This window comes from Dendropsophus ebraccatus, chromosome 10 (assembly GCF_027789765.1).
Source record: "Dendropsophus ebraccatus isolate aDenEbr1 chromosome 10, aDenEbr1.pat, whole genome shotgun sequence".
Classification (NCBI taxonomy): domain Eukaryota; kingdom Metazoa; phylum Chordata; class Amphibia; order Anura; family Hylidae; genus Dendropsophus; species Dendropsophus ebraccatus.
In genome coordinates this window covers 56916483-56939239 of record NC_091463.1, presented here as the reverse complement: position 1 = coordinate 56939239, position 22757 = coordinate 56916483, and the positions used below count along the sequence as shown (strand labels likewise).

General features: G+C 43.3%; 1 protein-coding gene and 1 long non-coding RNA gene across 2 annotated transcripts in view; one reads left to right on the top strand and one right to left on the bottom strand.

Moving 5' to 3' along the window:
- LOC138802538 (UDP-N-acetylglucosamine transferase subunit ALG13-like) overlaps nt 1-22202 on the bottom strand; it is a 51187-nt gene extending 28985 nt beyond the window's left edge. Inside the window, exons 1-14 of the mRNA XM_069985955.1 lie at nt 21918-22202; nt 18065-18148; nt 13690-13740; nt 12094-12140; nt 9919-9991; nt 9732-9813; nt 6221-6398; nt 5702-5777; nt 5461-5569; nt 4758-4822; nt 4554-4654; nt 2265-2392; nt 1473-1510; nt 543-625 (exon numbers count right to left, since the gene is read on the bottom strand). Coding sequence (XP_069842056.1) covers nt 543-625; nt 1473-1510; nt 2265-2392; nt 4554-4654; nt 4758-4822; nt 5461-5569; nt 5702-5777; nt 6221-6398; nt 9732-9813; nt 9919-9991; nt 12094-12140; nt 13690-13740; nt 18065-18148; nt 21918-22058 — 1256 coding nt within the window. The 5' untranslated portion in view covers nt 22059-22202. The remainder of the gene's footprint in view (nt 1-542; nt 626-1472; nt 1511-2264; nt 2393-4553; nt 4655-4757; nt 4823-5460; nt 5570-5701; nt 5778-6220; nt 6399-9731; nt 9814-9918; nt 9992-12093; nt 12141-13689; nt 13741-18064; nt 18149-21917) is intronic.
- Nucleotides 1-22757, top strand: part of LOC138765646 (uncharacterized) — a 680565-nt gene that overhangs the window by 470866 nt on the left and 186942 nt on the right. The gene's annotated exons all lie outside the window — the stretch shown is intronic.

Here is a 22757-nt window from a genome sequence, read left to right as displayed (position 1 = left end):
ATGAAGCCCAAGAACTATACATCTTGCATTACATTACTTATAGTACAACCGGTCTAAGGGTACGTGCACACTACAGAATCTCGATGGAAAACCAGTCACCGATTCCGCAGCTCGCATCCGCTCGCGGATTTCCGCCCGTGCCTCAGACTCCATTGCTCTGGCAGAAAAATCAATCAGAGGACAAGGCCAAAAAAAAAAGGAAAAAAATGGCTGTACCCTTAAAACCTCATTAACACATTTAGTAAATTTTTCAGAAAAAACTAATGAATTTTGCCAAAAATTAAGATCCCATAGACTTCTATTGGCTAATTTTTCCATAATTACGGTTCGCACTTTAACGGATTGTTGAACTGTTAAAACTACGCATAATGTAAATGGCCAAATAGAAATCAAGGGGCTCTAAATTTGCCCATAAATGCGGATCTGCAATTATGGAACATGTGAAGGCGGCCTTAAGGGGTAAAATGTGTGCTTATTAACTAAGTCATATACACCCTATAAAATATTGGCTTTAGCAAATTTACTTAATCCACAAAACTTACTTTGGGATTCCAAAGTTACGACTCTGACGATGAGGAGATTGGGGAGGTCTGAAGTGTTCATATGATGCAAGATTGGCTGCAGTCTGCAAATAGAAAAATAAAACCCTCAACCCAAGCATGGTGCTATATTTGGGCGTTTACATTGAACGATATGGTTTTAGTTTAGTTGCGGTTCCGGACTGACCACCGAACAAGGCATGCTCCAGTTTGTCTCATCTACTGCTGGAGGAGAGACGTTTTGGAAGACAACCTGACAAACTGCGATAGAGTGTAACGCAAGTTGCGGTAGGATACTAAGTAACGTATTGGTATTACGAACTTTGTGGAAAAGAATACCTCGTGTGCTCTTGTCAGAAGAATTTTGAGAACTGAGAGTCAGTGAGTACAGAGTGGAGCGTAACATACCTTGAAGCTTACGGGACACAGACGTTATAAGTTATTTTGATTATATGATGTTAGTATTTATGAACTTATACCCCATGGACTTTTGAGACTTGAGGACACAGAGATACAGGTTTATTGTATGATCAAGTGCAATTGTGTGTTTATTGGGATTGACTGAATCTGACTATTAGACTGGGCCAAGTCTGTCGACCTGGAAGGAGTTAAGCTTATCTGTTTTGCAGTATGTTATTTAAGATCATGATGTCCAGATGGACTGTTAGCTTGAGAAAGGCTCTACCATACAAGTGAGCCGAAGCACGTTGCTGCAAATTAAAAGTTTATTCTGTTGGAGATTCGGTTTGCATGAAATTCGCTTGGATATCACTGGCAGTTTCCACGCGGTAGTTATTGAATTATATACCAACCTGCGCTCCGTGACTGCTGTACTGGTTTTCAACTGGTCCTGGTTGAAGTTTTTACACTGTACTATATCTGAGTGGCAATAAGGCTTTTATAAGCCATCCTACAAGCCTCCTTCGTACATACCTTCTTAAACAGCCGTTTTCTGGATTTGAGATCAAGCTCTATAGGCAAAAAATAAATAAATGAAGATTAGTACTAAACTAAGGCACACAACACTTTGTAGTAAGACCGTTTTGGTCCACAGGAGTTTGAGCCAGGAGCACACCTAGCAGATGTTCTAAGAATGTCCACATACTCAACAGTACATTTACAGGCTATATGTACACACTTTTTAATAACCCTTATTTTTCAGACAAAACCTGTCACTTTAGCCCTATAGATGTTGCAATCAATTACAATGACTATCAATTACAATGGCAGTTGGAGGCCTTCTGAAGGCCTCTGTACCTGCCATGTAGACTCTAATACACTCAACCCATGGAGTCATCTGTGGGCCGCCCACAGTCCGGGAGCATGCACCTAACAAACTGTAGGAGCTCAGACTGCAATAACGTGTTCTATTTTTTTGTGGTCTAAGGTAAATATACGGACAGTGATGTGCACTGACCTATAGAACACAACAGGTCCTATACTACCTGCAATTAAGGCTGTTGGCAAGGGCCTAACATCCCCCCAAAAATCCTGAAAAAAAATGGTGTATAAAATGTCTGACAGTGATACATTGACATATTTAAAAAGATTGTCCAAGAAAATGTGTACTTGACTGCAGGGAACATGTCTGTAATGCCCACTCTGCAACGCTTCCTGTGTTTTCATAACATACAATGACTATTAACGATTCTGAAAACACAGGAAGCATTGCAGACATTTTAAATCAACCTAATGTATTATGCAAACCAGTTCTAATTTACATACCAATGTCACTTTGGTAACCAGCTGCAATCTTCTGGTAACCTGTTCCCTTGCGGTTAGTTGACGAATTCCAAGCCGGAACAGGGATCACTTGAGTTACTGGTTTTAAATTAACAAGTGGAACAAGGTGCCTGTGAAGCAATACAATTTGGTTTAGCGTATTATGTACCATACTGCAAAATTGTCTTTACATTAATAAAAAGGTATGCGATTTACACAATCCATGCACATTGGACTTTGTTTACATTGTGCATTTTTGATAAACATTTGTTTTGAATGGGGAACTCAACGAGACATGGGAGTTCATAATACAAAAAAGAACAAAATAGACAATGTAAACACGGCCTAGCTTCCTATGAATAAGGCATAAGAAATCATAAGACAGCTGCTCTTCACACCCCTTACATGTTTTTGGTGGCTTTTTTTACCCCATTATATAGAGAAATTCGATAGAGAAAGTGTCATTACACTTTCTGGTAACTGGATTTTTTTGAAGTCTCCATAAAAGGCACCCCTAAGGGTATATGCACACTACGGAAATCACGCGACAGCTTCCAGCGGATTCCGTCTCTCACCCATACACCCCCTTCCCGCCCCATAAGCTACATTCTATGCACAGGCAGCTTCCGCGGCCCACCCCAAGAATTGTCAGGTCAATTTTTTGGGTGGACAGCGCAATGTGCCTGAGCACAGAATGGAGCCTATGGGACTGGCATAACTTCAAGCGGGAGTGCGCACGGAATCCGCTGGAAGTTATCCATGTGAACTCCGTAGTGTGCATATACCCTAAGAGATAACCCTCCTCTTGTCAAGTTCAGAACAAACATCAGAAAGGTTAAACTAAGGGAAGAAACTAAGGGTCACATAGCATGCAATGTTATTTTAATTTCTCAAAAAAACAATGAAACATTGTGAGGAAAATGTCTTCATGCTCTTAAGAAAACAGTTTTTAGTCCATAGTGCTTTGTGTAAATGTATGCACTTGCTCTAATATTGTTGCCCCTTTAAGACTTGCCTTTTTGGAGAGGATGTTTCATCTAGCCATCAAAATTTGTCCCATGCCAAAGTCACTCAGGTCAATCTTAAGGCTACTTGGCATGTGTATGCTGCAGATTTTCAGCAGAATACATACCATATAACAGTATTAGCATTATGAATGAGGTTAAGTTATTCACACACCAAGAAAAACCAGCAATGCGAAACTGCAGTGTGGGTATTAAATGCACATGTCAATACTGTGGGTCTGCTGAAGATGTATTGCAAGAATGATAAAAAATGCTGTGTGTGAACCTGGCATGACCACTATTTTATTCTTACTTACTATTCCGGATTGCATCTTATGTACTTGGTCTGACTAGTCAATAATAGCAAAACTGAGCAGGATTGCAGCGCTATTTTGCATGGCATAGTTTTAAAAATAAATTAACTGTAGCTTTATTCCATTTGGATGAATCCTGGGCCTTAATGCCCAGCACAGCTTTCTCTGCCTGTACCTGCATGACCATTTTTAAAGGTTAAAATATTGTTTGTGCCATGTTACAGCTAAAAACCGTATTTTACCAAAGTGTTTGAGCAATGTTTCCATTTTAATATCTGAAAACTCCAGCCAAAATTTATTTTTTAATGGTATTACATGAGCAAAGTAAGAAATTTGTAAAGTACACTAATTATGGGAAATGCACATATAGTGCTATTTTCTTCAAAAAGAAAAGATGTCACAACTTGGGTGTATTTACAAGAATTTTGTGAGTAAAGCACAGGAAAGACCCCAGCTACTTTTACCATGTAATGTCTACATATACTGCGCTCCCCTGCTGGACACTTCCATGTAAATACTTTCGAATTGTGACGTCACTTTTTTTTACTTTTTTAAATTTTATTTTAAGAGTAATTGAAGCCTGCCTGAAATACTAAGCTGAGGGAAATGGCACTATATGTGCATTTCCCATAATTCGTGTACATTAGAAATTTGTCTTTGTTTATGCAAGAACATACTAAAAAATACTGGAGTTCTCCTTTAATGCGACTTTTTTAAAGACAATTAAAACCCCTGAAAAGACAATTTCATTTCTGCTTCAGTTAACATATGGCATTTCTTGGTTAAGGGCACTGTTTTGGGTATAGTTGGTAGGGATATACCTATTACTGGGATGAAAACCATTTTTATCTTCATAAAGGGTTAACTTAAAGCAACAAAGTTATAAAAATCCTTCCCCAGGCAATTTTATGTAATAAAATTCAGAACATATATTTCTTCCTTTACCCCCATCCCTTCTGTGATTGTTAACTTACTTTTCTGCCAGTTCTTCAATGAACACTGTAACCGAATTGGTGTCTTGCCCAACTTCTTGTATATGAGCATTGTAGTATCGTCCACCTGGCTCTAAGCGCACCTGTAATTGCAGAAATATATTCTAAATAGAGTTGTCACATTATTCGGGGTAAAAGTTTTATCTGCAAAACATTTATAATTCCTAATAAAAGATTGTCACTCACCTGACACTTATCACCCAAACAGTAATGCCTTCCAGCAAACACCATATATTCTGTTTTCTGAAGCTCTAAAGATATATAAAACATTTCTGACTTCAGTAAAACTATGGGACTTATAGAGAAACCAGTAAAGTAAAGAATAAGCATTCAATACAAGTGTGGAGAATCAATGTCTATTGTTTGAAGTGAAAGCATTCTCATGTAACACTGCTATAACACCATCGCATTTTGATTTTGACTAGGATTTGCTATAATTTTATAATCAGTATAGATTCAACCTTTGAACTCCTGGTGATAACAAAAGTTTTTGGTCCTTTTATGCTTACTTATTGCTGTTACATGCTTCCCTATCAGGAAAACTATTAGCAGGTTCGAGCATACAAACCTGATTATCGTTCCAAGTAGCCACTTACCTCCTACCTGCAATCCCGCAGCAGCCTGTCATAACCCTTTAAACGCCGCGATCTATAGAGATCGCAGCGTTTAAAGTAGTCAGTGACAGGTTAAACACCTGTCACTGACTGATCCGCATCCCCGGAGTCCCGATCACTCGTACCGACCAGCGGAGGAAAGCCACTTACCTCCGACCTGTTGGATGGGCGATCTGTGTATAGAGTTTGCTCTCTTCAATGAAAAGTTGAAGCAGAGCAATTAGATTCACAGATCAATAATAGAACTGCAATCACACAATGCTTAGAAGCCTCACCTTTTCTGCTGTCCAGCCAGACATCAAATTCTACATTTCTGTAGATTTCTGGATCAAGTGCCTTTAAGACCTTGTATGGGAATGGCATCTTGTTTGGATTTTCTGACGTCTAAGGAAGATGATACCTTTAACAGTCTATTACATAGGTAGTTTATTTTTTTTTTATATCTCTATATTGTGAATTATACACAAAAATATATATACAAATCATAAAAATCAACATATTCACACAAAACCAGACCTTCATTTCCTCTGTGCATTGTTTTGTTTTCTCCTCCATGGGATTGTCAACATCTTTTTTCTCGCCTTCTTCCTGCCTAAACAGAAATGTAGTTTCTAATTCTAGTAGTCTTTTAGAAAAACAAAGATGCAGAGACGACATGTTTAAGCTTAAAGCAAATCTGTCAACTGCAATTCATGTTCCAAACTGCTGACACCATTCAATAGCTGTTAAACCACATGCACACCTCTGCAGCCCTCTCCAAAGCTGCACACAGGACTGCAGATGTGGACTGTAACAGTCCACATTTGTACGGACCCCTTCATTCCCAAAAGGTGAACATACACACATAAGGATGTGTGTATGGAGCCTTAGAAATGAATGGATATGCATTCTGTCCACATTTGGGGACAGAATTAACAGATGTGTGAAAGGGGCCTTAGGTCAAGGAGACACATGGTACCTTTCATATATCTGACCATATTGGCTAGTTTGGAAAATGAATTGCAGCTGACATATTTCCAAGGTAACATCAGATACCTGCCATCAGTGGGTGCCTTGCTATGTTCTGCAGTGCAGTCATAATTTGCATCCTCACTGCCAGTTGATGCACTGTTCCGGTTTTTCTTTGTCCCACTTCGAAACAGCTCAACAGCAGCAACCAATTCCCGCTCATCTACTCCAAACACATCTCTGTATAGACACTCATACAGAACAGCTGTGTAAAACAAACACAACATTCAATTAAAAGCCTGGCATAGTTGCCGCTACTTAACATATCCTCTTGCTTAAAGTGTAAGGGGCCTCTTCCACGGAGCGATAATCAGCCGAATTGGCCCAATTTGGCCGATTATCGCTCTGTGGTATAGAGACTATGATCAGCCGATGACAACGATCATCAGCTGATCCTTGATATAGGTTCGGCCCTATAATTGTTGCGCATAGCTACGTATAATAGCGGTGCGCGGCCGGCGGATGACGATATGCAAACAGAATACATTACCTATTCGTGCTGCAAGGCTCCTCTTGCTCTCTGCTTCTCACCAGGTTCCGCATGCTACAGCTTCAGCGCGGCCTGTATGAGCTGACAGGCCACTCAGCCAACCACAGGCCGGGACCGCCGCGGCCAGTCATTGGCTGAACGGCCTGTCAGCTGAGACAGGCCGCTCTGAAGCTGGAGCACGCAGGACCCGGGGAGAAAGAGCGCAAGAGGAGTCCTGCAGCATGGACAGGTAATGTATACAGCTTAAGCATGGGCTGCAAGTACATCGGTAATTATGTCCTTGCAGCCCTTGTTGATCGATCGGGCCGTGTAATTTGCCCAGTAAACTAGCGCCGATCAAGCAGATTGGCGCTCGTTTACAGTTATTATCGTGTAATAGTACCCTGTCATTTAACTGTCACTTTGCAGAATAGGGCAAGCGATTTTAAGAAACACCAATAGGTTTTATAAAGCAAGAGATTGCTTCTGTACTCAAAAAGCCGTTTTTGCAGCCTCCCCCCCCCCCCCATCACTTTAGAGGAAGGATCTTCTGCGTCCATTATGGTCTATGGAGGGGTCGAGGTGGGTGAGGGAGCAGGGAGAGTAGCCCAGCTTCACCAAGTTCCTAGACCAGCACCAAGAGAATCCAGTGTTTAATGTGCCCAGACAGTCTCCAAAGTGAATGGGCTGTTTCTCTGCTCTCCCTGCTCACTCATCCCCCTTGGCCCCTCCCCCTCCATAGGTTATAATAGACACAGTACACCCATCCTCACTTTGTAGGTGACTTTGCCTCAATAATGAATAGATATGTGAGGGGAAGACTGCAAAATAGCTTTTTAAGTACAGAAAGAGGCTTTTAGGCCTAATAAAACCTATAAAAGATTTTCTTAAAACAGCTTGTAGTATTTATTTCTGCAGGTTTTAAATGACAGTTACACTTTACCGTATAAGGGTAGCTTCAAACGTACCGGATTCGATGCAAATTTCACGCTGCGAGTCTGCAGTGAAATCCACTGCGCATCCTGGTAGTGTGATTTTTAATGGGGTTACATACCCACAGCAGAATTTTCATTCCACTGCGAGTATGTAACCCGGCCCCTTTAACCTCCACAGCATCCATTACTTGCTTGCCACTACGGCTGCATGTGAGGCTCCCGCTCAGCCAATCAGAGCATGGCCCCGCCGCAGTCACAGATTGGCTGAGTGGGACTGACGGGAGCCTCCCATGCAGCCACGGCGCCGAGAAGGTAATGTATTCTGCGGCTGGCGGGGGGTTAAAGGGGCTGGGTTACATACGCGCAACAGAATTATCATTGGGTATGTAACCCCATTGAAAATCACACTACCAGGATTCACAAACTTGCAGCGTGAAATCCGCTGCGAATCCGGTAACTGGAGACACCTTCGGATGGCATCAAGGGAGCATGGAAAGGTAAGCACGGTCTCATTTTTTAACATCACAGCACTATAGCTAACTTCTACAAAGCTATAGCACTATATTCTCGCAGCAGAAAGAAAATGAAGTGCTATAGACTTTACAGTGATCAGTATCACAGCAGATTTGACTGGAAGGAATGCACAGGGTGTAATTTGATGCCATACGGTATGTGTAAATGGGCCTAATGGTAGGACAACAAAAATATTTTAGAAACGTATGGTTTGGAAGATGAGAAGAACCTTTGTGAAAAATACATTAAGGCCCTGTCAATAACTGACCAAAGGATTGTACAGCCTGGCACCTTAGATTGACATCCAATTATGTTAAATAGACACAGTCACACAAAAAAACGATGTCAGAGACACTTACCAATGGTTTTTAATCTATCAGGGTTGTGCGATCAGACCGTGAGAGATCAGAAGAAGGAGCTGAGAGTCACACTTAGTGCATTCTTTCCCTGCTCTGTGTCACATGACCAGGATAACCACATAAGGTCTATAGGGCTGTTTTGCTCTAAGGCCCCGTTCCCACTGAGGAAAGGTAGCGGAATTCCGCGACGGAATTGTCCGCCGCGGAATGCAGTTAGCCTCCCGCTCATAATGGGAGTCTATGGGAGGCGCGCGCTCCTGCCCTGTCCACGCTGAAGAATAAACATGTTCATTCTTCAGCGCGGACAGAGCAGGAGCGCGCGCCTCCCATAGACTCCCATTATGAGCGGGAGGCTAACTGCATTCCGCGGCGGACAATTCCGTCGCGGAATTCCGCTACCTTTCCTCAGTGGGAACGGGGCCTAACAGAGTGGCAAGAGAGGGACCCCAACATATAAACGTTTGACATGTTCATGATACTTCATAGGTTCTTTTTGGCAATAGATGTGTTTATAAGCTGTATAAAGCTCCTGCATGGTATCATTCTAACCTTTTTAGATTGAAACAAAGTGTGCTTTTTACTAATGGTATTGTGCCCCTGGGAGTCCCTTCCATAGTGCAAAAATCTCTCTATGTCAATTTCAGGAGGGCAAGACCAGAGCTGCGCTCCTTCCTAGCTGTAGTCACACCTGAAGGTTTTTCCCTCTCATTTCTCTCACCAATGACAGGACAGAATCTACTTGCCACTGCTATGTGACTAAATTAAATTACTGCTGCTGTTTATCATAAGCTATAGGAAGGGGAAGAGGAGGGTACCACAAGGAAAGGGTATATTACAAAAGCTGTCTAGTCTAAGGTGTGAACTGTTGCTGATGAAAAGCTACACAAGGGCCAGCTGCCCAGAGCTTTATCGGTAACCCGAGCGCTTTGTGGGACCAGTTGTCATTTGTAATGCCCCCTTACATTCCCATACAATTTTACCTCAACATTTTAATACGACAGTTCTATTTGAAAAATATTTCTAACTTGGCTTTTATTTGAAGAAAAAAAAAAGTGAAAAGGAAATACTAGAGGGTTAGTTCTTCCAGACTGGATCTAACAGCCTAGATGACACGACAGACCGTATTCTGGAGTTATTCGCTGCAGTTTTTATCAGGCTTAGCTCCCGAGTCTGCACCATACAACCCCAGCAGACATCCGGCATCTACAGCCACCGATTAGCAGAGGGGTTTCATGTTATGAAATATAAATACATATAAATACCTTGACAAATAGCAGCAGTTGTTTGGAAGGTTTTTGTAAATACAGAATCATAGTGCCCATTGGTGGAACAACATAGCATTATCTGCAAAATAAACACCAAAAGGGGGAAAACCACACCATTTATACAAGACCTGTTAATATAATTCAGAAATATGTACATTATAATAAACTTTACAAAAAACCTCACCTTCTCATCGCAGTTAAGATCAGTTGCATATGTGGGTGGTTTCCCTGGACTTTTGTAAAGAATGAAGTCCCGGCTTTAAATAAGAAATAAAAAAGTATTCAAACAAAAAAGTATTCATATGTTATATGTAGAAATCATATACATTAACAAAATACAAGAAAGATACAAAGGCTCAGATTTATCAACCTGCCTGAAACCCACAGCAAACATTAAAGGAGAAGTCCGGCCAAAATAAATTTTTGATATGTTGTTACTTATGAAAAGTTATACAAATTTCTAATGTACATTAATTATGGGAAATGCACATATAGAGCTATTTCCCTTAATTTAGTAGATCAGGAAGTGTTAGAAATATCTCTGAAGAAGTGACGTCACGACCCAGGGTGTAATTCCTATGGAGTGTCCAGCAGGGGGCGCTCTCTATATAGAAGTCTATGGGACTTTATTGTTTCTATGGGTTTCTATGTAATGTAATGTAATGTAATGTAGTGTACAGTGCTTTATTGAATGAATACATCTATGGAATACTTTGGGGAGCAAGTGTCCTTGCTCCCCAAAGTATTGCATAAATGTATTCATTCAATACATTCAATACACAGTAAGCCCGCCGATCCACCGCATTTCCGCCGAATTTCCGCCGCATTCCCACCGATCCGCCACACGCTGATCCGGACCATATACATTGAACTACAGCTCCCATCATCTGCTTCTAGTATGAACAGGTGATGGGAGCTGTAGTTGGGTAAGGGATATGACATGCCGCCGGGCGCAGGGGGGAGCCGCTCAGTACACAGGAGCGCTCCCCCCTCCTCCTCCTCCTTCCGTGATAACTTCCGCCTATACCAATGCTGACTCCCTGCCTGGCCGCCGCTCTCCGCTCTCATATACCGGCTCCCGGCATCAGCGCGGACACCAGGATGCATCGGGAGCCGGTATGTATGGGGGGGAGAGCGGAGAGCGGCGGCCAGGCAGGGAGTCAGCATTGGTATAGGCGGAAGTTATCACGGAAGGAGGAGGAGGAGGGGGGAGCGCTCCTGTGTACTGAGCGGCTCCCCCCTGCGCCCGGCGGCATGTCATATCCCTTACCCAACTACAGCTCCCATCACCTGTTCATACTAGAAGCAGATGATGGGAGCTGTAGTTCAATGTATATGGTCCGGATCGGCGGGAATGCGGCGGATCAGCGTGTGGCGGATCGGCGGGAATGCGGCGGAAATTCGGCGGAAATGCGGCGGATCGGCGGGCTTACTGTGTATTGAATGTATTGAATGAATACATTTATGCAATACTTTGGGGAGCAAGGACACTTGCTCCCCAAAGTATTCAATAGATGTATTCATTCAATAAAGCACTGTACACTACATTACATTACATAGAAACCCATAGAAACAATAAAGTCCCATAGACTTCTATATAGAGAGCGCCCCCTGCTGGACACTCCATAGGAATTACACCCTGGGTCGTGACGTCACTTCTTCAGAGATATTTCTAACACTTCCTGATCTACTAAATTAAGGGAAATAGCTCTATATGTGCATTTCCCATAATTAATGTACATTAGAAATTTGTATAACTTTTCATAAGTAACAACATATCAAAAATTAATTTTGGCCGGACTTCTCCTTTAAGTCTTGGGTCTTATATCTTGATTCACACTGGCAAAATGAAACCAGAGCAGTTAAGTCATCTCTGTTGGAAAACGCATACACTGTCTGTTCAGAAGTTTGGCTGGATGTTTACTGTAGTCTATGCCAGTGCCAACAACTGATCAGCAAGGGTGGCAGGCAGTGGCAGATTAAATGCTCAACATTTGACTGTAGGCTGTAGCCACGTTTTCCTGGCAGCCCTAGGGCTGCATCCAACTTCTCCAGCCACCGAGTGTCAAATGTCGAGCTTTTGAATAAGCCTGAACATTTGGCAAGCTTGCGCATCACTAATAACTTCAATTCTTTTTACCATTTATTTTCCAATTACTGTATTTGTCCACAGTATAAAAACCTGACAATGTTTGCAATGGCCATCATGTCATGTCTTGACAGCCAAAGCAACAGTGTTGCAACAGCTGGAGGGCTGACAAGGTAGCTGTTTTGGAACAGCTGGTGGGTTGCAGGTGCCCCATCCCTGTCTAACATAATTGTGTTGTGAAGGCTACAGCAAGTCACAATTGCTACTCACTTGAAAATTGAAGAAAGTGCATTTATCTCAAGTTGACCTGCGCTCTCCTATAGGGGGGAAAATAGGATTAACAGCCCCAAAATAAATCCAACAAAATATGGTCTTAAGAAAATAAATGTTTCCAAAAAATGGTATTGTCCAGTTTAGAATTTATTTTTCTTAACGAATACTGTCTTAAAGGGGAAGCGCAGGGTTTCAAAATTATTCACTAAATAACACACATTACAAAGTTATACAACTTTGTAATGTATGTTATGTTAGTGAATGGCCCCCCTTCCCCGTGTTCCCCCCACCCACCCTACACCCGGAAGTGTGATGCACTATACTCACCTGATTCGTGTCGACCCCAGTCCGCCATCTTGGGACAATGATGTCATCTTCGGGAGGCCTGCCGAACCACTCAAGCCGTCCCTCATGCTGCCCCACCCCCACAGTTATGCTCAGCCAATCAAGGCTGAGCAGCTGATGGCGCGGCAGAGGGGGGCCGGCATGAGGGATGGCTGGAGCGGTTTGGCTGGTGGCCCGAAGATGACGGACGGGGGTAGACACGAATCAGGTGAGTATAGTGCATCACACTTCCGGGTCTAGGGTGGGTGGGAACACGGGGAAGGGGGCCATTCACTAACATAACATACATTACAAAGTTATATAACTTTGTAATGTGTGTTATTTAGTGAATAATTTTGAAACGCCGCACTACCCCTTTAAAGGGAGTGTCTAGAGATTTATATTGCCTGAACCACAAGCAGCATTGTATACCAATTGGCCTACCCATCACTGACAACTAAATTTTAGGCTTGGGCTATACTGTAACGTTTCCTAGCACTAGTAATTGATTTTGACTACTAAGCTATGGGTGCAGTCCACATTGAAGACTGCACAGTATACAATCTCATGAACTGCAAATGTCTCTCCAAAAATCAATTCGTAGTGCTAGAGCCTGTGTGCAGTATTTTATATTCATGGTTATATTTATGACCAGCATTTCCCAGTGATTGTAGGATACTGAGGACTGGCAGCAGAAACCCCTCTATATTACTATGGGACTTACCCAAAGCATACCTAGGGGGGAGAAGGATACATGACTATTTGCCAAAAACTATTGTTTCATAGTATGATGCTACACATGAAGTGCCTCTCTTTTTGTATCAAACACTAAACCCACAAGCACATGGCCTGGGGTACAGAACCCCTTCACAAACTAAACCCCCTCTATATAAAAAAGTAACTAATTCAGTTTAGTATAAAAATTAATAGATGAATATATTTAAAATCACATGATACCCAGCGCTATGTCTGATGTATGTTATTTGACTGAGATGAGTGGAGATATAACTATCCTCCTATCAACCTAACTAAAACCTAGCACAGTCTGCACACCACTGTGCTAGCTGTATTACTGAGCAAAGGGTATATGCTGCTTAAAACAAAAATATGCCCCCCTCTTTATGTGACATTTAATAAAAAATTTATCATTTATATGTATGGAAAAAGCATTATACTATAGGAATATGAAAATTTTCCCCATTCACTCAAAGCAGACTTTTGTCTTTTTTGTGCAAGCAATATTGTGCACATATCTCGCCAATTACTTACCTTGGGATCTTCTAATCTCTCCAAATATTTTTCAAAAGGGCCTTCTACATACTAAACAAAAAGACCGACATTTAAATACACTGTTACGATAAAAGATAAAATAAAGCAAGCAATAGATGGTCGTAACTTTTCTTTAATGATATCTCCACAATTAAAGGGGTACTCCAGGCCGCGCTGCCCGGCCACTTAATGGTCTCTGACACGGGCTTGAGATGTGACGTTTCATGTCCGCTCAGCCAGTCAGTGGCAGAGGCAGGACCCAGCCTCTGCCACTGACTGGCTGAGCGGACTTGAAACGTCACGTCTCAAACCCGCGTCAGAGGCCGGGCAGCGCGGACCGCAGGGGCGCCATCCGGGACACGGCGCTTGAATGGGGAGGTAAGGGGACGTCACTGCCCTCATCCACCTCTTCACCAGCCATAGGCAAAAAAGCCCCCTAGCCCGGAGTACCCCTTTAACTTGATCAGGACTAGGAAATTACCATACTGCCGGAAAAGTTACCTCCAGGGTGTACCCATGTGGCTGTCATGACTATACAGTGGTACCTAACTTCTCAAACTGCTCAGTTCTCAAACTGCTTGGAACTCAAACAGTATTTTCAAGGAAAGTTTGCTTTAGTTCTCAAACGCTTGCTCGGTTCTCAAACACTTTTCGGTCACCCAGTCTTAAAGTACAGTGGTGTTCGAGCGAACATTTACCTGGAAGTAACGTTCAGAATTCAAACTTTGCTCAGTATCTGAACGTTTTTGCAAGCGTGGATGGTGGGTTGTACATGGCGAGTTTAGCACTGGTGTGCTGTACTGTATAAGACTGCTGGAGTACATATACAGTACAGTAGTAGTACAGTCAGTGCACCACCATCTCCCATCCGTTAAAGCAGGGCTGTGGAGTCGGAGTTGGAGCTAGTTTTGGCTGGAGTCGGAGCTAGCTTTGGCTGGAGTCGGAGTTGGAGTCAGAAAAAAATGTACCGACTCAGACTCCAGCTTTAAAAAAAATCTTTAAAAATTGTAGAATTGAATTTTGATATGAATTTTACAAATTTTGCTCATGAATATATTATGAGCAACATTCTAATAGATCACTGGCTCTATTACATAAGGGTAGTCATGGAAAAGTTGTCGGTCACTATTTGGCAGTTTGTTTCTGAGCTGGAAGAGTCCATTGTGTGGGGGGAGATCTGTGCTGCTCTCTTCCTGGATGCTGGATGACTGTATATGAGCAGCAGTGTAATATGAAAATATCCTGTGTAATATAGAGGAGGAGGAGGAGAAGACATAAGTAGTGTAGCAGTAACCTCTGTCCTCAGTGTGGTGTTTTCTCTCTGGGAGAATATTGTGTGTTTTTCTTCAGTGTTCAATGGCTGCAGCAGGCTGTGTGTGCGCGCGCTATGGCTGCAGCAGGCTGTGTGTGCGCGCGCTATGGCTGCAGCAGGCTGTGTGTGCGCGCGCTATGGCTGCAGCAGGCTGTGTGTGCGCGCGCTATGGCTGCAGCAGGCTGTGTGTGTGCGCGCGCTATGGCTGCAGCAGGCTGTGTGTGCGCGCGCTATGGCTGCAGCAGGCTGTGTGTGTGCGCGCGCTATGGCTGCAGCAGGCTGTGTGTGTGCGCGCGCTATGGCTGCAGCAGGCTGTGTGTGTGCGCGCGCTATGGCTGCAGCAGGCTGTGTGTGTGCGCGCTATGGCTGCAGCAGGCTGTGTGTGTGCGCGCTATGGCTGCAGCAGGCTGTGTGTGTGCGCGCTATGGCTGCAGCAGGCTGCGTGTGTGCACGCTATGACTGCAGCAGGCTGCGTGTGTGCACGCTATGACTGCAGCAGGCTGCGTGTGTGCACGCTATGACTGCAGCAGGCTGCATGTGTGTGCACGCTATGACTGCAGCAGGCTGCGTGTGTGTGTGCACGCTATGGCTGCAGCAGGCTGTGTGTGTGTTATGGCCTCAGCAGGGTGTGTGTGTCTGTGTGTGTGTGTGTTGCGCTATGGCTGCATGTGGTGTGCACTATGGCTGCAGCAAGCTGTGTGTGTGTGCTATGGCTGCAGCAGGCTGTGTGTGTGTATGCTATGGCTGCAGCAGGCTGTGTGTGTGTGTATGCTATGGCTGCAGCAGGCTGTGTGTGTGTATGCTATGGCTGCAGCAGGCTGTGTGTGTGTATGCTATGGCTGCAGCAGGCTGTGTGTGTGTGTGTGCACGCTATGGCTGCAGCAGGCTGTGTGTGTGTGCCCCCACAGTGACCTTCTATATCACTGTGGGACCTCTAGATCACTATGTGTGACCCCATGTATATCACTATTGCTGACCTCTAGATCCCATGTATCTGGCAGTGTTAGCAGTGTTTCTTTGTGTATGGTAAATAATTAGTCAGAAACATAGAAGATTGTCAGCAGGAAAAGACCTCCTGCTCCATCTAGTCTAGTTCTGAGTTGATCAGGACATGGAGACTGGCTGCATCCACTGCACACCCAGGAGAAGGTGCTTTATAGGTTTCCTTATTCCCTCAGAAATTGCCCAGGATCATGTAGAAGCTGCTGAGCCAGTGTGATAAATAACTCCCCCGGTACATGACCGGCCATTTATGAAGGAGCAGGAGTCGGGAGTCGGAGTCGGTCCTGATAAAATTCAGGAGTCGGAGTTGGAGTCGGAGCTGCGGCTTACCGACTCCACAGCCCTGCGTTAAAGTGCTGGGATGGGGGGCACTATATAGTAAAGAATGAGTAAGGAGTTTGTGACTACTGTACTATAATTGCTGGTTTTGTTAAATGTTTCTTGTATGTAATGTACTGTACAGTACAGTGCGGTTCTGAACTGTAGCAATTAAACTGGGCACTTTGCAATGTAATAAATTATATTGTCGTTTTGGTTGGTGCTGGAACCAATTAAACACATTTACATTATTTCCTATGGGAAGATACTGCTCAGTTCTCAAACTGCCTTCCTGAACCAATTAAGTTTGAGAACCAGGGTACCACTGCATGTATACCAGAATACCAGTCTCATTTGCACATACTGAGGGTGGGAATGCTACACATATGTTCATTAACCCCTTAAGGACCCATGACTCATATGTCATGGCGCCGTTAGGGAAGTTCAGAGGGGCTGCGCTGCGACCCACGTCTGAACCACCGCAATCCTGGCTGCTTTCTGCACCCCGGGGCTGCGGCTATTAGCTGGAGCGGGCGATTGCTGCGCCCGCTAATAAGAGCCCTGCAATTAAATGCCCTGCAGTGCTTATCCGTGGTGGTCTAGTGGGGGGAACCCCCCTCCACGATTGGATCCTCTCCTTACCCGGCTCGTCCTTAAACGTCAGAATGACGCTGATCCTGGCTCAGTATTCTATGTATCTGGTCTGCAGCTGACCACAGTAATAGAGCACCGATCTAATGCATGCGTGCTCTATTATATACACAGCATTGATCTTAATGGGAGATCAGTGCTGTGTGTATAGAAGTCTCCCTGGGGGCTTCTAATTAATGTGAATGTTCAAAAAAAATGATTAAAAAAATCCCCTCCGTTAATAAACGTCCAAATCACCCCCCTTTTCCCATTTAATAAAAATAAAAAATTTTACATATTTGATATCTCCGCGTGCATTATCGCCTGAACTAGTAAATTATCACATTCCTAAACTTGCACGGTAAACTGTGTAGGTGCAAAAACCTGCCAAAGTGCAAAATTGCGCATTCTTGGATGCATCCAATCCAGAAAAATTGTACTAAGTGATCAAAAAGTCTCATATACGCAAACAAGGTACCGATAGAAAGAACAGATCATGGCGCAAAAAATGACACCTCACACCCCCATAGACCAAAGGATAACAGCGTTATAAGGATGGGAATAGAGCAAAATAAGGAACATTTAGTTTTTTTAAAAGATTTACATTTTTAAAAGCTGCCAAATTAAAAAAAGTTATGCAAGTTACATATTGTCGTAATCGTACTGACATGAGGAACATATATCACATGTTTTATTTTTATTTTAAAAGTTTCGCAGCATATTTTATGCAACAATTAAGTCATTCATTGCAAAGTACAAGTGTGGGTAAAAGAATACAAGCACTATGGCCTTTTAAACACAAGAAAGAAGAAACTAAGTGCAAAAATGAAAATTGGCTCAGACCTTAAGGGGTTAATACATGTGGGATGTCATTTTGCTCAACCAAATAGAGAAAGGATAAAAGACATTAATTGTCTCTAAAGTATCCAGAAGCATCTGGGAGGTTTTTGTTTGTTAAATTGTACAAATTTCACAAACCATGTCTGTTGAGGCTATTAAAAATATAGGTTTGAGTGATCATAGATAAAGGTTTTATGGGTAGGTATAAAATTTCTATAGTTTCATTTACACTACATAATCATTGTAGAATAATGTACAGAAACCAGAACTTACAGAGTCAAAAAGCTTTTCATTCTTCCTCATATAAGACACGCATATTTTCCGTATTTCATTGTGGTGAATCTGGCAGTAGAAAAGCTGAAAAATACACACAAAGTAAAAAGGTTAAAAAAAAAAAACTACTGCTACAAAACACTTGGGGTTACTAACTATGGATCTCAAGGCGACTCATCCCTCACTGCATTTACTTCTTCCAGATGCAATTAAAGGGGTTAGCCACTTTACAGTAAAATAGCTCAGTGTACAGTATTAGTAATTGTACTTACAGCTCTTAGAGCTAAAATCACACTCCCCTCCTCCAGGCTGGAGGAGCATGTGACCCTGCTCCGCCCACCACTGAGCCTGTATATGTGTATGGTGGACACTGGGGGGCGGTGCATGGTCACATGCGCCCCCAGGTTGGCCATCTTATGGACAGACTCCCCACAGAGCAGGACAGCACAGCCTGGAGGAGGGAAGTCTGATTTTATTATAATGTACACAGGGAGCTGCTGTCAGTATATACAGTGAGTACACTTACCAATACTGTACACTGAACAATTTTGCTATAAAGTGGCCAACCCCTTTAATTAACAGCAGAGTAAGGAGCTGTCATTTTCCTACTTGGAAGTTCAATTACACAGGCTACCAGAATTTCATCCCTGCAACCTATGATCCTGTTCCTGTGGTAAAGGACAGGTGCTCTTCAATATGGGAAGCTGGACCAGATAAGTATGCGGGTACTAGATTTTCTTTCCAATTTGCCTACAAGCAGGGAATACATGGGACACTGGGTGCATTATTACTACTACTTGGGAACATTATTACTACATGGGGACTACTAAAAGGGAATTGTTGGCTTGAGGGCCACAGGGTCCCTACCGCTGTATGGGGAGGAACAGGGGCAATATTACTGTATTGGGGGATTATTAAATGGAGACACAAGGCATTAATAACGGGTATTTGTAGTGTTAAAGATATTGTCTAGGGAGGACATTATTACAGTCCAATACACCAATGGGGGCACCATACTCAGCCACAATTCCAAAAATAAGAGCTGGTGATACTTTCTCTACTGATACACTCTGCTATGGCGCATCAAGCTTAAAGGGGTACTCCAAATAGAGGAAAAAACCTGTTGCAGAAGCATACAGCATTGCTTGCTTGTCTGACCCAGTTCTTGAACTACCAAAAATCTATTTGTTCGGGGGGTCTTAGTTTTACACTTAGTTGCTGTACTTCCTGGTTGAGCAGTTTCTCAGTACTACAGGTTCCAGAATGCATTGCCTTCCCTCATCTGTTTACAGTCCTACACCCTGCCCATTCACCGTCCCAAATTATTGCAGAACATCTAGGCCATGTTCACACAGCAATGGAACTGGAGATAAATTGATGTTATTGTTTTCACCCACCCCATCCCTGGGCATAGCTGAAAAAGTGGTCCTGGCAAAAGTATAATCTGCAGCTTTTCTGTATTGGTTCCACATGAAAAGGCCTAAGGTCTGTTCCACATGTGGCAGAATATTTATCCCGCTACACATCCACGGGTTTGTTGCATGCAGATTTTGTGGCATGCTCATTGGAAATTTTACCAGACAGAATAAAAAATGCTGTCACAATGTCCGAGACAAAACCATCTTGGCAGTGACTGTACGCTCAGCTATAGGGAAGGAGGTTCAACAGCATCCAATGATAAATTTCAATATTTATTGAAAGTACAGCTTTCAAAGAACACAAGGTTTCAACCCCCACTGGGGTCTTTGTAAAGTATAGAAAACCACACGCTCAGCCAGTCACTGGCTTGGCGCTGTCCCTTCTCAGTCGATAATTGGCTAAGCAGGCTGGTACTGCTGAGATGGCCCAAGTCTATCTCGGAAGTTGCAACGGTCAGTGGCCTCCTCCCACGCCTAACTTATGAATTATGCCTACAAACAAGGATAACTATGCAGAAACCTACACTTGCTCCAAAGCAGATGTGGATTTATGCCCAAGGCAGACATACAGATGCATTACTAAGAGGCGTGCACCTCTCCGTAAACCTGGATGGAGAATTGGGGCGGATGTTTATTTAAGACCAACATACAAGTACCCTGTTCTTAATAAATGTCCCCAAAGATGTTTTATTATGTTTTATACAAGGGCAGCAATAAATATATATATATATATATCACTGGAGTAGCCAGGGTTGGACCAACTGAGATCAGATACTTATCTTCCCTAGGGTGTTGATGGACCAACTGAGATCAGATACTTATCTTCCCTAGGGTGTTGATGGTAGATGCAAATGTCTATGGTGGTAAAATCACTTTAAATGCTGTAAATTTCTTGTGTGAAATCAGGAAATCTAATCTGCAGCAAGTCTACATCAGGACTTGTTATAAAGAATGTAATCAGAGCAGGTTGCCAATGAATAACAATTAGGCAACATTTCCTAAAAGGGGTTATCAAGCGCTACAAAAACATGGCCACTTTTCCCCCTACTGATGTCTCCGGTTCAGATGCGGTTTGCAAATAAGCTCCATTTACTTCAATGGAACCAAGTTTCAAAACCCCACCCAATCTGGAGACAACAGTAGGGGGAAAGTGGCCATGTTTTTGTAGCGCTGGATAACCCCTTAAACCATTTAACCCCCAATGACATAAGTGTCAGTAATCCTCCTCGAGTCAATAGTGACCACAGCATCTATACAAATGCTGGGTCCAGTTTCTATCATCATAGGATGACTGTTATGGCAGCCAGGGGCTTTCTGAAAGCCTCCATCACGGCTATGACTGGGCACCCAGTGTCACTCTGTAATAGAAAATTAGTCAGTAAATCAATTAACGGTACATTGCACCGCATTAATATTGCAATCTACAATACAAGCAATCGCAATGATGTCCTATAGCAACACCTAAGGGTATGTACACACTGAGAAAATGTGACAGAAAATCCGTTCGGACTGCGGCGGGCGGGCGCGACTCCATCCGTATCATAGACTCTATTCTATGCAGGAGCGGGTTTCGTAGTCCCTCCAAAGAACATGTTCATTCTTTGGACAGAATACGGAACCAACCCGTGCATAGAATGGAGTCTATGACACGGGCGGAGACACGCCTGCCCACGAGCGGTGGATTCCATAATGGGTTTTCCGTTGATTTTCCCGAAGTGGGCACAAGCCCTCAGTGAGAATTGGCGTTGTGTAGTCACATGAAATACATGGAACATAAAAGTGATAATGTGTATTCTACCCCAAACTGCTACCGGTGGTGCTATACACATATATATATCTGTAGACAGAAAAATACAAAAAGTTACAGGGGTAACAATATGGCAAGGGAAAACTATTTTTCTGTTATTAATTTTCTAATAGTAAAACATAAAAATGGGTCTCTCTAATACTGACCCATAAAATAAAGGTGAGGCTAGGTTACCACTACGTTTTTGCAATCAGATTAAAAAAATAATGTGGAAAAACATGCATTTGTGTGCATCCATTTGATCAATTTTCCAGATTATATATATATTTTTTCCCCAATTCCTTATTACATTAGCCCCATTAGGTAAAAAAAGAGGAAAGTGAGGGGAATAAAAACTAAAAAAGAAAATGGACTATCTTCAAAGTTATTAAAGTTGATGGAATCCAAAGCTATGCCACCATGAAAGCTCCCTCCACCCAACACTGTGGGCTCCAGTCACATTTATGGACAAAACTAACAGGTGTAAGGTCAGCTTGTGTCCATTATCGTACATTAGGGATTTATAACAATCTCCATTTATAAAAACATATGAGACCTAGACGGGTACTGTCTACTGTATGAGGAGCCGCACTTCCCTCACATGCCGCACGCGATAGGAGAGTGTACACACTGTGCCCGCCCCCAGTACCTGCTCGGAGACGGCTCTGAAGAGGCAGGACGCGTCCTTGGCTGTGAGTTTCCTGTACAGCCCCAGGCTCCCCAGATACTCGTCCATGGTCACCTCATTGAGAGACTTCTGGCCGAAGTACTTCTTCCAGCCCTTGTGCATGGTGCCAGCTGTGCCCGCTCCTCTGTGCGCTCAGTCCCCTCAGGCTGCGGAGCCCGTCCGCCTGCTTCTCCGGCCAGTCCGCCCGCTCCTCCGGCCACTCCGCCCGCTCCTCAGGCAGGAGCCGCAACCTACACGCTACAATGTGTTAGTCCGGCGAGTGTCAAACCGGAACCGCGCAGCTCGTCTGGCCTTAAAGCTGGAGGGGAGGAGTGTGAAGACAAGCGGGGGGGAAATATTAACCCCTAGACACAATGCAATAACCCCGACTACCTAATGTTATGTGAGGCTCTGTGACACTGCCCCCTACAGGCGTTTACAACCACAGTGGATAGAAGGGCTTCAGAGTTTTCTAGAACTTCTCTGAATAAATGCCATGGGCCAGTCCAATAGCCTGCATAACAGTATGGTGGAAGACTTTATCACAGGTTTTTGTTGCAATGTCTTTCTAGCCAAAAACTGGAAGAAAAACTGCCATAAATAGCCAACACATATATAGCCCCCCAGCAATATTCTATTACATCATTTAGGGAATATTCATTCTCTGCTGTGAAAACCACAGAACTGCAAAGCCAAGACAAAATACTGCTTATTGCAGAATCACAACTCAACTTTGCAGCAGTTATGGCAAAAAAAAAAAAGTAGTCCAAGGCTAGGTTCCCACACAGTGCAACCGAAACCAGGAGTGGTTTAAGAACAGAG